Source organism: Pinus tabuliformis, chromosome 4_1, assembly GCF_031772625.1.
Source record: "Pinus tabuliformis cultivar Carrire ecotype Pingquan chromosome 4_1, CPIR1, whole genome shotgun sequence".
NCBI classification, from domain to species: Eukaryota; Viridiplantae; Streptophyta; class Pinopsida; order Pinales; family Pinaceae; genus Pinus; species Pinus tabuliformis.
The window spans coordinates 345,573,086-345,586,451 of record NC_142303.1 but is presented as its reverse complement, the minus strand read 5'-3'; the positions used below and the strand labels follow the sequence as shown (position 1 = coordinate 345,586,451).

General features: G+C 41.1%; 1 protein-coding gene across 2 annotated transcripts; it reads right to left on the bottom strand.

Moving 5' to 3' along the window:
* Nucleotides 1-7,168: 7,168 nt before the first annotated feature.
* On the bottom strand, nt 7,169-11,003 carry LOC149175685 (LEAF RUST 10 DISEASE-RESISTANCE LOCUS RECEPTOR-LIKE PROTEIN KINASE-like 1.2). 2 transcript variants are annotated; one of them, XM_089422929.1, is made up of 3 exons: nt 10,201-11,003; nt 9,918-9,947; nt 7,169-9,793 (listed from the first exon to the last, which is right to left on the bottom strand). In XM_089422929.1, the coding sequence occupies exons 1-3, from the start codon at nt 10,937-10,939 to the stop codon at nt 8,688-8,690; spliced, it is 1,875 nt and encodes a 624-aa protein (XP_089279055.1). In that variant the 5' UTR covers nt 10,940-11,003; the 3' UTR covers nt 7,169-8,687. The 2 variants fall into 2 exon arrangements, with proteins under 2 accessions (XP_089279055.1, XP_089279056.1); XM_089422930.1 differs by lacking the exon at nt 9,918-9,947.
* Between the last annotated feature and the right edge of the window lie 2,363 nt (nt 11,004-13,366).

Sequence of the window (13,366 nt, the reverse complement as noted above, 5' to 3'; positions counted from 1 at the left end):
ACATCACTCGTGGTTCTTCATTTGTGTTATTATTCATTGGCGTATTTTCATTCTCTGTTGCTGTATCTTCTGGATGGTCCATCCTGACATTTTCAGTCTGTCGCAGGCCGTTTTCCGTATCAGCGGGGGGAGGCATCATGTCCTCCCCCTGAGGGGATTCCATTGCGCGATAGCTATTCCTTATTGTGCTGTAGCTGCCTTATGGTTGAAGGTTAATGGCAGAATGACGCAGTTTGTGAAGGTCTGCCAGTTGCAGAGTAGCGTCAAACCCTAAGCGCTCCACTCTCCATTTTATTTTTTTTGACATAAACGGTTAGTTTTTATTTAAAATTTGGCAAATCAGCTGCCGAGGACTTTAACACTGAAACCCTGTATTTCCTTGCTACAGTCAGCGGGGAAAGAAGATTTTTCTTTTGAATAGTCCACTAAATGAGTTACACTGTGAATGCAAATAGAGGCTTGAAAAAGAGCTTGATTTGGTTTCAGAATGGTGCCTTGAAATTCCACTGCTTTTGCTTTTCGTGATGTAGCTCTGCTTCCTAGCTTGCAGAGAGGAGATCCAACGCACCGAAGTGTCGGATCATCCTAAGAATCGTTGCATTTTCTTTTTGAAATGTCTGGCGGAGTGCTATATAGTGTTCAAGAATGCCAAGAGCGGTAAATTGGCCTTGAAGCAGCCCTCGTGAACTCCCCAACACCTACATAGACGCAGTAGTGAGTTCCAACGATGAACAGAGATCGAAAATGCCACAGTTGCATTCTGAATTTTCCCTTGTGGATGAGTCTGCATTTCCTAACAGTAGCCAGCTCAAAATGGTTCGGTCCCGAAGTCTGGAGAATCTGAATCAGTGAAATGCTCAAAGGAACAGAGGCCCAGACAACTCCAAAATTAAGGAATGTTGCAGTCCAATTCAACATCATTTACTAACAGAGATCTCCTGCTCCTGAGAGAGCCTAGGTTGGCTGCCAAGTCCGCCTGTGAGTTTAACTTCCTCAGAACATGATAGAAGGAGATTTTGTGGAACTTGGGCAACAATAGTCTAATTTTTTTGAGGATGGGGGCTAACTGCACCTGAGAAGGGATCTTTTGAGAGTTCATAGCCTGTATAATTAGTCTGGAGTCTCCAAAGACTAAGATGGAGAGGAGATTCCTCTTGATAGCCAGATTTAGACCCTGCCACAGAGCAAGAGCCTCTACTCTATTGTTTGTTTCATGCCCCAGACCCCAAGCAAAGCATAGCTCAGTTGAGCCACCTGGGCTTAAGATAACTCCCCCGCCACCTGCCTTTCCTGGGTTACCTTTAGAGGCCCCATCGAAGAATAGGCAGTGATCATCCAAAGCAGATCTCCATTTGATGAATTCCTATTGTTCCAGATGAATTTCCCAATGAGAAGCGGCTTTATCAGGAGGAATGGATCTATTCTGATGATTTGGAACAAGCTCTTTTAACCATTGATCTTCCTCACTGTCCAGAATCATGCCATTTCTTATGGTGGGTTTGGTTTCTAAGGCCTCCCCCAACAGAGCTTTGATCTTAGTGATAATTCTGACCAGGTTACAACTCTCGTCCCTAAATATTTTGTTGTTCCTCTCCAACCACAGTTTCCAGCATGTGAATTTGGGGATCCACATCCAACCTGTCTTGAGAAGGCTTTTTTTGGAGAGACAGAACGAGGATAACTTGGACTAGTTTCTTAGTAGGTCCTGAATATTTCCTAGAAGCTCTATTTTGTCAAGTCCTAACATTAGGACACCCTTCCAAACTTCTTGAGCAAAGGGGCACAATAAGAACAGGTGGTTAGCTGTTTCTTCATCCGATGCACAAAGAGGGCACCTGGAGGGACCTTCCATTCCACGCTTCCTCAGGTTATCTCTAGTGAGGATACTTTTATGTGCCAGAGTCCAACAAAAGAAGTCCATTTTGGGGAGAGCGGGAAAAGACCAAATAAATTTCCGTTGAGTTGGCTTTGGGGGGATGCTAGGGATAGCCATCATACTTTTGTAACCTTCTGTTGCTAAGTAAGAGCCTGAAAGAGAACCCCACCCTCTTTTGTCCTTAGAAGAGGCCTTTAAGGGAGATTTTCCTTGGAGCAAATCCAACAATAAATTGGCTTCACCATCCAACCAATGAGGGACCTCCCCCAAATTCCAACCATTCCATAGACTTTCTGCATCATTTGTCCAATTGAAGATGTCCCAAAGGGTTTCCAGATTGCTGGCCTGAAGCCAAGCTCTGATATTTTCCAGTTCTGCTATCTGATTCAAGGGCTAATCTCCAAGAATCGAATCTTCCCAAATTTTTATTTTTTCCCATTACTTCGGATCCAATAAAGCTTATGATTGAAAAGTTTCAAAGCTGTGAGACAGAGTTTGAAAACTGGTGATCCTTTAGAAATTCTAGGAGGCTTGTCCAAGCACCTCAAACGCTACCCATGAAAATATTTTTTCCACAGAACTCTCTTGCTCCAACTAGGATTCCCATAAACAATGTTCCAAAGGAGCTTGGAGCCTAGAGCAAGATTTTGGGCTGCCAGATCTTGCATTTGGAGACCTCCTTCCAAGAATGGCTTCTTAATAGTGTCCCAATTAACTAAATGGAGCCTTCTTTCATTATTTTTCCCTCCCTCGCATAGAAATCTTCTCAGGAGACCATCCACTTTACTAATAAAGGTTTTAGGGGCTAGTAGAATGGAGTTCTGATAAACTGGGAGACTTATGAGAACAGATTTCATAAGGATTACCTTCCCAACATTATTCGACCATGAGGCTCCCCAAGCTTGTATTCTGAGTTTTAGCTTGTCTAGCACGGGCATCCAGTGAGCTACCTTAGGATTTGATTTGACGATTGGGATCCCAATATACTTAAATGACTCCCAGGTCAGGGTTCTTTCCATTTCTAATAGCCTTGCTATGTCTGTCAAATCTTTGATCTAGCAATTCCAGCCATAGATCATGCTTTTTAGATAGCTAATCTTGCTGCCCGAAACCTCCCTATAAATGTCCAGTTCCTTCTTGAAGGTTCTAGCAGAATTTATGCTAGCTCCTCCAAGCAATAATGTATCATCAGCAAACTGGGCATGATTTATGTCTTTAACATTGTGAGCCATTCTCAGGCCTGGCAGAGTTTGGATCTGTTGACAGTAGTCTAGCTGGAAGCTGAGCACCGAAGCTTGAATGGCGTAAAGAAGCGGGGACAAAGGGCAACCTTGTCTTAGCCCCCTCGAGGCCTAGAAAAATTCTGTTGAACAACCATTAACCAGAGGCGCTATCCAAGGGGAGGCAATGCAGGCTTTCACCCAAGTTATGAGAACTTTTGAGAAGCCAAATTTCTCCATCACAGAAAATAGGAAATCATGTCTCACCCTGTCAAAGGCATTTGTCAAATCTAGCTTCATCACCATGCCTTTCTCTTTTCAATGACAGCTTGAATGAATTGCTTCTTGCACCAGCACAATATTGTCAAGAATCTTTCTCCCTTTTATGAATCCTCGGTTTTCAGGGATGATGACCGGCAGAATTTTCTTAATACGGTTGGCTATTATTTTTGTAATCAGCGTATAACTTGTATTACACAAAGAGATGGGCCTGAATCTGCTGAAATCGGTGGTTCCTTTGTCTTTTGAAATCAAGGCAAGGAAGGCCGAGTTGGTACTGCCTCCAATCTTGGTGCAGGTCTAAGATTCACGGATCATTCTCAGAAGGTCTTTTTTAATTGTAGGCCAGCAAGTCAGGTAGAACCTTGCAGTGAACCCATCAGGGCCTGGGGCTTTATCCAGATCCATGCAATCCAAAGCTTCTTTAATCTCATTCATACTGATCGGAGCAGTCAGCATAATATTGTCAGAATCTTGAACACAGTGAGGAATAAGATCAATCGGATAGGCTTGAGAATCGATAGGAGGGTCTTCTAGGGCAGAGTAAAGATCTTTGAAGAAGGAGTGGGCTGCTCGCTTTATGCCTTCAGAATATTTAACCACAGTGTTTTGATAGTGAATTTCATTTACTGTTTTGAAGTGCTTGCGTGCTTCAGCTTGCTTATGGAAGTAGCTTGTATTTTTGTCTCCGGCCTGTAACCAAAGATTTCTGGACTTCTGTCTCCAGAACTCTTCTTCATCCCTACTTGCTCTATGGAGATCTTTTTGCAGTTCTACTTATTTTTGAAGAAGGATTTGAGTTACATCGGAATTCTCCATTGTTAATTGATAGCCTACTAAACTGTCATGTATCTCCTTTCTTTTGGCGGTGGGCATTTTCAACCTTTTAGCCCACTCCTTGAGCTCCCTTTTAAGTCTCCTCATTTTTTCTTCTCACACAAAGAAAGGGGATCCTTCATGAACTTGCCGGTTCTAGGCCTCAGAGACCACCTGCGGGAATCCTTGTTGATGAATCCATAGAGAACTGAATCTAAAGGGAATGGGGCTAAGATTTCCATCCAAGGAGAGCTCAAGAAGAATGGGTTTATGGTCAGAGGTGTAGTTCGGTAGAATTTTAGAGGTGGCCATTAGACCACAAGTCAAGAAGGAGGATTGGACTAGAAATCTGTCCAGACGAGCAGCAATGTGGCCAGGGCCTATCCATTTGTTTGACCAGGTGAATTTCCCAGATCTGGGCTTGATATCCTTCAATTCCCAATCTAAAATGAGGTCTTAAACCCATTCTCTAGCTGGGTCCCTAACCAGCAAGCCCCCCTTTTTCTCTTCTGCAGCTAGCGTAACATTCAGATCACCTGCAATAATAATATTTGCTGGGTTGTGCAAGAAAAGATGGGACTGGAGTGAGTCCCAACAAATTTTTTTCTCAGATGGTAGGACCGGAGCATAAAGATTGAACATACTTACTTGGTGGCCAAATTCTTTATGGAGGAGCTGAGTAGCCAATGGGGGCAACATTCTTCGTGAATTAGATCATATTTGGAGCTGTCCCAAAAGGAGGCAATCCCTCCAAAGGCGCCTCTAGCGCTAACTGCTCTCCCTTGGCCTTTATGCCAGAATGCTTTGCTTGCTTGGAGGAGTAGAAGGTCCTCTAGTTTTGTCTCCTGGATGAGAAGGATTTCAGGCGAGTACATCCTTACAATGTCTTTCAGAGCTTCTTCTTTCAACCTGTTGCCTAACCCTCTGCAATTCCAGGAGATGTATTTCATTATTCACTGGCTTGGAAGGTTGTAGCTCCTTTTGGAGCCTGACCATGCTTGCGCCTAGGTCTGGTATTCATCATTCCTTTGAGAGTTTTCTGAGAGCCTTGGAGAACATCCAGATAAGTTTGTTCCTCTCTCTGTTTCTTCTTAGACTTTTGACCCCTGGCCGACTTGATAGGAGTGACTTGCGAGCTGTCTGAATCTGAGGCTCCATCTTTTGAATCTCCCTCAGAATCGGAGCCTAGACTGATGCGCTCCTTGTTTTCTTCTTTTTCCCCTTGTTCATCCTCTGATGGAGGAAGAGTTGACTTTGCCTTTGCTTCTTTCACTTTCTTCGACAGGTCTTCTAGTTCCTCTTGGGTTCCAATGGCATCTATCTTTACCCCAGAGGAAGAACCTTCTTTTGGAACTTCTTTGGCTTTTGGTTTAGGCCAGGGCTTCACCAATGGCCCTGAATTTTTCTTCTCAGCTGGTTTTGGAACTGCCTTGCCCTTTTTTATTTCTTTCCATCCTTCTTCGTCCACATTGTCCCTGGTTGGAGCTTTTGGGCAATTTCGTTGGAAGTGTCCATGTTCGTGTCAGGTTCTGCATTTGAAAGGCAATTGCTCATAATCCAATTTTTGATAGTGGGCAGTCCAGCTTCCAGATCGACTTCCACACAGATTCTTACGCAGGTATATTGGCCCTTGTTATCTGCTTTGTCAATGAAACAGCCTAGGCCATTTCCAATCTTCTGCAAGGTGTGATAGCTCCAACAATGGATCGGAAGATTGGGAAGCCGGACCCAGACTGGGACCTCTTTAGGGGTATCGATTGAGGGATCGAAGTCGGGGGTCCACTTATTAAGATACAGACCCTGATTTCCCATAAAATACAGACCGTTTCTGAAAACCAAATCTTGATCTTCTTTGGAGGTGAACTAGAAAATGAAATACCCTCTTCCGACAACATAGCAGATCAGATTGTTTTCTAGCTGGGGCCTCCAGTTGCGTTGGATCTAGTCATCTGTTGTTTTTGTAGAGGGCCAACATCCCATAAATTGTCCTACCAACCCTCTGTCAGCCAAGGCGAGGGCGATTTTTATTGGTTGGTCTTCTAGCAGGGCGATCTCAGGAATTTCCTGCAGTTTTTTGATGAATTTCAAGACTTCTGGAATCAAATGTTTCTTCCCTTTCTGCGAGAGCAATCTTCTGAATCCTTCTTCTGAAGAGATTGGTGGGGTGGGAGAAGGCTCCCCACCCCCAGGCGCACTCATGATGGCAACTGTGCTCCTCTGCGATCGCAAAACCCAGACGCGGACGTTGTGCCAGCAGCAGCACTGGCCGGAGGAGGGAGGTAGAGCCCGATTGCGGGGATGCCAGGAAGGATTGAGAGCCTAGCAGCAAGGGCTGCCAAGCAAGGGGCTTGCGGAGGGCCGCAGGCGTCGAGGAAGCAGGGGCGCGGGAGCTCCAGTTCAGAACGCGCGCGCAGATCACCCTGAAACTCAGCGCTGCCCTCCATTTTCATTCGAAGTGAAATATCGTATTAAACATAGGTTTGATCTAAAGTGGTCATTTTATTGAATATAAAGTTTTGTCTTAATATATTTTTGTCTCAAAATGCTTTTGTCTTAAATATAAAGTTTTGTCTTAAACTATTTTTGTCTTAAATATAAAGTTTTGTCTTTAAATTTTTGTTTCAAACTACTTTTGTCTTAAATATAAAGTTTTGTCTCAAAATATTTTCGTCTTAAATTATTTTTGTCTTAAATATAAAGTTTTGTCTTAAAATATTTTTGTTTCAAACTACTTTTGTCTTAAACTATTTTTGTCTTAAATATAAAGTTTTGTCTTAAAATATTTTTGTCTCAACATATTTTTGACAAATCAATTTTTAATGTAAAATAACTAAAATAAAAAATGAGTTTTTGAGACCAAAGATTTCTTTTGTCTTAAAAGATGTCTCAAAAGTGAGTACCCTTGGTGTAGTAGTGCGTCAAAGTCTACATGCGTTGAATACGAAGTTGCTTTTAATTGTAAAATGATGCTTTAGTTTAGCCAGAGAAAAGTATCCGTCGCAATCTTCGCGAGGCAACTGATGAGAGTTACTCTGCACACAATTTGCATTTCTTAATGCATTGGTATCCAGAATGATAGGCTTTTACAATCACACAGATCCATGCCAGAATTTTTTGCCTTGTTAGAAAGTCGAAGATAAATCATGACTTTTGTGCAACTATACTGTGAGTACAAGTCTAGTGGCTGAAGATTGAAAAATTTCCTATAATTGCATTTAGAGCCGATAAGAGCATATCTTCTTGCTTCGTCCGTCAAAACTACCCAGTCCTTCAAAGTCCAACACGACAGAGACGCGTTTCTTTGCTGCTATTTCAGTCATCTACACTCCATCAGTACACCTGCCATATCCAAAAGATACTGATATTTTTAACTGTTTTCCCATGGATGATATCATCCTGATTAATTAATTAATTTAGGTTTCTGTAATCTATATGTACAGTATAAGAAGAAATTAACCAACTAGTATGATTCTGGTCAAAACAAAATGAACTATAATTATTTTTCGCTCCCAGTTTTAAGAACAATATCATAAATTCCTAAAATAATCAAATTTTCCACAAATAAGTTGTCTCATAACTTAGTTCCGTTGGTATCCGAAGCCCATCCTTGAGAGCAAACAGTTCATTGTTTTCTGCTCGGGCACTTTGGATAGGAAAAAGGTAAGCGAGTGTGCGAATCCATGTTCCCATCGCCTTAGTTGTCAAGCCCATAGAAGCAATCGAACCCCAGTCAGCTCAGAAATCCTCCATCCAACGCAACGCTTCTCAGGTCTTTTGATGGAAACCTTCGGATTTAGTTGCTCAGACATGCAAGGAATCCGAATGCCATGCAAGTAAGAAAACCGAGAGCTCTGAACTTCATAATCCTCCATGAACTTGCATACTAGTTTTGACTGTCGGGAACCCTGGACTTCATAATCCTCCATGAACCTGCATACTGGTTTACCTTTCGGGAAAATACTTAATAACCATTAAAACGATGACAGGTTTACCTTTCCGGAAAATACTAAATAACAATTAAAACGATGACAGAATTGCTTCTTTGAATAGTCAAGAGTAGTGGCGCAACTTTCAAGCCACAATCATCGCATAAAACAGCGGCGTATGAAAAAGCTACACGAAAATGTGAGCTCAATTGATTCAAAAGAAAAGCCCAGTAAACCTGACTCTTTAAAGAAAAAGAAGAAGAATTTTATTTTTATTTGAGAAAGTTTCACTATTTCATTTTTCAGTGTCTTAATTGGAATATTTCAAAGTCTAACTAAAAAAATCTTAAATATGATTTTTTTTAAAATCATTTTCAGGTTTGATATATGAAAAACTTTATATATTAAAATCGATAAAACATTATGAAATACAGAACCAATTATGATGTAATCTGAGTGTCAGATCTGGAAGTTATATCCCGATGCTTGAATTCTAAGCAAAGAAGAAAGTCGCGAAAAAACTCTACTGGAAATTTATGCGCTGATGTTGGGACTGAAGCTTATCCTCGGTCACTTGTCTTGCAGAGACATGGGAAGCAATGACGCTGTGTTTGGCTCTTTCATGTTCGAAAAGGATTCCAACTGATATTGTGGATCTGTACCACAAGAACGCCTGATTTCCTCAAGCTGAGCAACAACTTCCACCATATACGGCCGATCATCCCTCTCTGACGCCAGGCATCTGAAGGCCAGTTCTGCAACTGCGCTTACCATTATTCTCACCTCTTTATTGACTTCAATTTCTAGCTGCGGATCGACTAGTTCATCCAAATTTCCTTCCTGAATCTTCGTTATCGCCAAGTTAGCAAGGTTGATTTCCCCTCTTTTCCGATTTATGTCCATTGCTAGTTTGGCAGAGATAATCTCCAGCAAAACGACCCCGAAGCTGTAGACATCGGATTTCTCCGTGAGCTGATAGCACTGATAGTACTCTGGGTCAACATACCCTGGTGTGCCTTGTGGAATCGTAGTGACGTGTGAGACATCTACAGGCACAACCCTGCAAAGCCCAAAATCGCACAATTTGATATCCGAATTCTCGTCCAGGAGAATATTAGAGGTTTTTACATCTCTGTGTAATATAGGAGGATCAAGGGCGTGAAGGAAAGCCAACGTCTCGGCAGTTTGAATAACAATCCTCAAACGAGTATTCCATTGCAATCCCTTGGGATTTTTGCGATTGCCATGAAGATGATCGGCCAGGGTGCCATTTGAGAGAAATTCGTATACAAGCAGCAGCTCTGGACTGTCTAGAGGAGCGCAGCCATAAAGGCAAACGACATGTGGATGGTTCAACGTCGAAAATATCTTCACCTCATCGATGAACTGCTCGAGTCTCCTAGAGTTGTCCTGATAAAGTCTCTTTACGGCCACAGGTCTCCCCCCCCAAAGTTTACCGAGATAGACCGACCCGAACCCTCCGACGCCAAGTTCGTTCTCCTTGTGGAAGCAATTTGTACTCTGACGAAGTTCTTCATAAGAGAATATCCGTAAATTGCCCATTTCTACCTCACTCAAATGTCTAGGAAGAACGCCGTCAGGAGCAGGTTTTCTGTTCTTCAGATAATAGACAAAGAACAATCCCGCTGTAAGCGCAGCTCCTCCAATGAAGCAACCTGTGGTGGAATGGAAAGATTGATATATCAATGTGATTATCGGCAAATCGCGAAGACAAAAACAGAAACTAATTCACGATAGCGATAAAGAAGAAAACAGAAGAAGAAGATATAATATATTTACCTATTACTATAATGGCTTTGTTTCGAGGACCTGTAACGCAACCCTAACGTGTATCAGGAATAAAGGGAAGTATTCATATCTACATCTAATAAGATTGCTTTGAATTCAAAATGTATAACTATTGTTATTAATTTTGAAATATTCAAAACGACGGGAATGAAGATGCACCATATAGTGTTAACTCTAACAAGCACATTTCTTTGGCTCCAAATATTAAATTCCTAACAGCTTAACTAAACTAGCGGTTCCAAGTGGTTTTGCGGAAATTTAAGATAAACAATACCATGGCTGGGGCATTTGTCAGTACGGGGTCCATCGTTGCAATAGCAAACGAACGGAGGAGACGCAGTTGAAACCGAAGTGTTGTAACCGCATATTCCATGACTTGCTTCGCATGACCTACAGCTTTCATCTTTGAGAACATGATCTGGTTGTATTAATGCCGTATAAACTGGTAGTTGTTCCATAGAACACGCGGAAGTCGAATTCTCCTTCTCGAACGAGTAATAGGGACCAGCAGTACATTTCGGGAGATGTACCATATGTAAGTGATCTTGCTCCTTACATTTGTACACGTACAGAGTCAGGTTCTCTGTAGCCTTTACTGTGAACTTGGTGCCTGCAAATTCTCTAGACCCTATCCTATTATTAATGCTATCATTCAAAAATTGACAAATCTGACCTCTGGTAATAGCTAATATAGTAGGAGGGAGAAACGTTAGTATTGTGTAATTCCGGTCACGAATCCGGATAACAAAACTTGAGTTCTGCACACAGCTGATCTGGAAGCTAGGGAGGCCGCATCCACGATTTCCTACACCGAAAGGATACTGTATCTCAATAATTCCACATTTAGTGTTATTTTGACAATACTGATATTGCGCGTCCAAGCATAAGGAACAGGGGAATAGAGAGGCGCAGCCGACAGTAACGATTAGGAAGAAGAGGTGTGGAGGCAGGAAAGGGAGAAGGCGACGAAATGAACAGATAATTCCATGAGGAGAAAATGAGATGATAGGCATCGAATGAATAAGCGTTGGGAAGACCTCCCAAAAAATAAAAATCCACGAACTGCAACAGAATGAGCGACATTGAAGCGAAGCGTTGGTAGTGTTAAATAGTTCAAGAAGGTCTCCTAAATCAAACGACTCAAGTCAATAGTTTAAATTAGTTTAACGACTCAAGTCAATAGTCTAAATTAGTTTTTAGCATAAACTAATTTAGTCTCATCGATGCCACCCATTCCATTTCCCGTCAACAGCATCCCCAAGTATATGTATTTGGTGGGCGTGCTAATGCCACATAAATCAATATATGGTGCAGTAAAAGAGGGTTAAAAGATGCCATCACACGGCGCAATAGATTCGGAATGAATTTTTTTGTTAAGGCTACAATTGACTTGTGGAAGATATAGCAGAGCGAGTCAGTTCACACGATAACCAACACACCCTTCAAGTCATAGAGACGGATGGGGAGAATGGTATTTCCGGCATTCTCAATCACACAAATGTGGATAACATTATTTGAACTATAAATATCGGTAGAGCTTGCCAATACGATGTATATGACTACGATAGCGTACAAATAAGCAGAATATGAAAAGTCTAAGTCAACACGTAAGAAGCACGTTTCCTCACGTGAACATCAAAATGTTGAAAACTAGCTACATACCACATGGGCGTAGAAAGAATCGGCTGTTTGGACCGAAAAAAATGGTAAATAAACCAAAGACTCAGTAGTGAAAACAGTGCAGATTAGACCGAGATTTTGGTAAAACACCATAAAAAACTCCCTTGTTCATGCTTATAGATGAAAACTCTAGAAAATTGAGATGCCAGATGGTTTTCTAGTTATATAAATGGGTAAGTTTAGATATGGATATATATATGAATTATAATTTTATTTTAAATTATTATTATTATTATTAATTTTTAATTATGGAGATTCATATTTTCGTCAATAGGTTTTGTTATAATATCATTAACTATATTTAACATGTTTTATCAATACCATATACTTAAAAACTAGGCAAATCTAATTTTAATTTTAATTTTATAATATTTATAATTTTATAACTATTTGTGATAAAAAAATTTCACTCTCTACAATCCATCTATTAATTATTGATAATGAAATTAAAATTCTCAAAGCTCTTTTCCAAAATAGATATGCCTATCCACTTAATAAGATTTTTCTAAGGAGAAAACATCTTTCATACATCCTTGTTATGTTTATTAATATAGAAAAATAAGATGGAATGATTATTATATCACCTAGGGAGGGATGTATACCATCCACTTTACACTCTTAATACTTTCATATTACAACGTAATATTTATCAACTTAAAGTTTGACATGTGATACTAGAGTGTGGTGGTGAAATGACATTGTTTATGGGTTCAAGTTTTGTACTAGGCAAGTGAGGTGGTCTATAATTGGTCTTCAATTGGTGGGTTTCTCGACCTTTGATTTGGATTTGTCTAAGAAGATGTTTTACATAAGTTATCACATTAAATCCTAGCTTGATTACATTAAAGAAATGAGGTAGATTACCATCCTTTTATTTTCTATTGCCCATCCTTTAGTGCACCTATGTCCACATGTGTGGAAAATTCTTGTCAGCTATTGCTAATTTAGAGTTGTGATATGATTTCACTTCTATGGTTCTGTTGTAGTGGCTGCAACACCCTCCAAAACTTTGACCCGCATCCAATTTCAGAGCCTCCCTTGAGTTTTTACATGATGTTTGCAATCACTCGGGCTCACCTCGTGGGCTTGTGTTGAGTCTTCGCACCCTCCTTGCTTGACCATTCAACGGAAAAAAATTTACATGTTAGTCACAACATCACTCTTGCAACCATGTTCTATTTGTGCACAAGGTCTTCACTTTGTGTGTACATGTTGTATTCACTATGTAAACATTCGGTGTGCTCACACGCGAAGTTGTATGCATTGTTGTGCAAGCATCGTCACGGTCGTTCAACGATTTATCACAAGCGTCACACTTGTCGCTCGCACCGTCGGTTAGTCATGTTGAGCATATGTTGTCTTGATGGTTTGAGGCATCTTGTCATCGAGTCATGTGAGTGTGTGTTTGCAAGTTCGTGTATACACAAATTCACTTGCTCACACACTTAGTCATTTTGCTGAAGTTTTGATGACCAGATCACCATCTAACAATTGAACCTCCACCCTGCAATCAACGTGACTGACTATCACCCAGAACATTGCAAAAGTTTCCAACAAGCCATTTCAATCTACAATACCAGCAAGCTAATCAACCGACCCTCCTATTGGTTAACCAAAGAGTTTGACCGAGCAGTCACCCCAGGACTCACTCCCATAAAAATTGCGTAGAAGCTACGGACCTTTCCTTCTCCGCTGAATGAGGAAATTGCATAGACAGGTCGAACAGACACCCAGTGCCCGTCCTTGTCTCCCACCAGAAA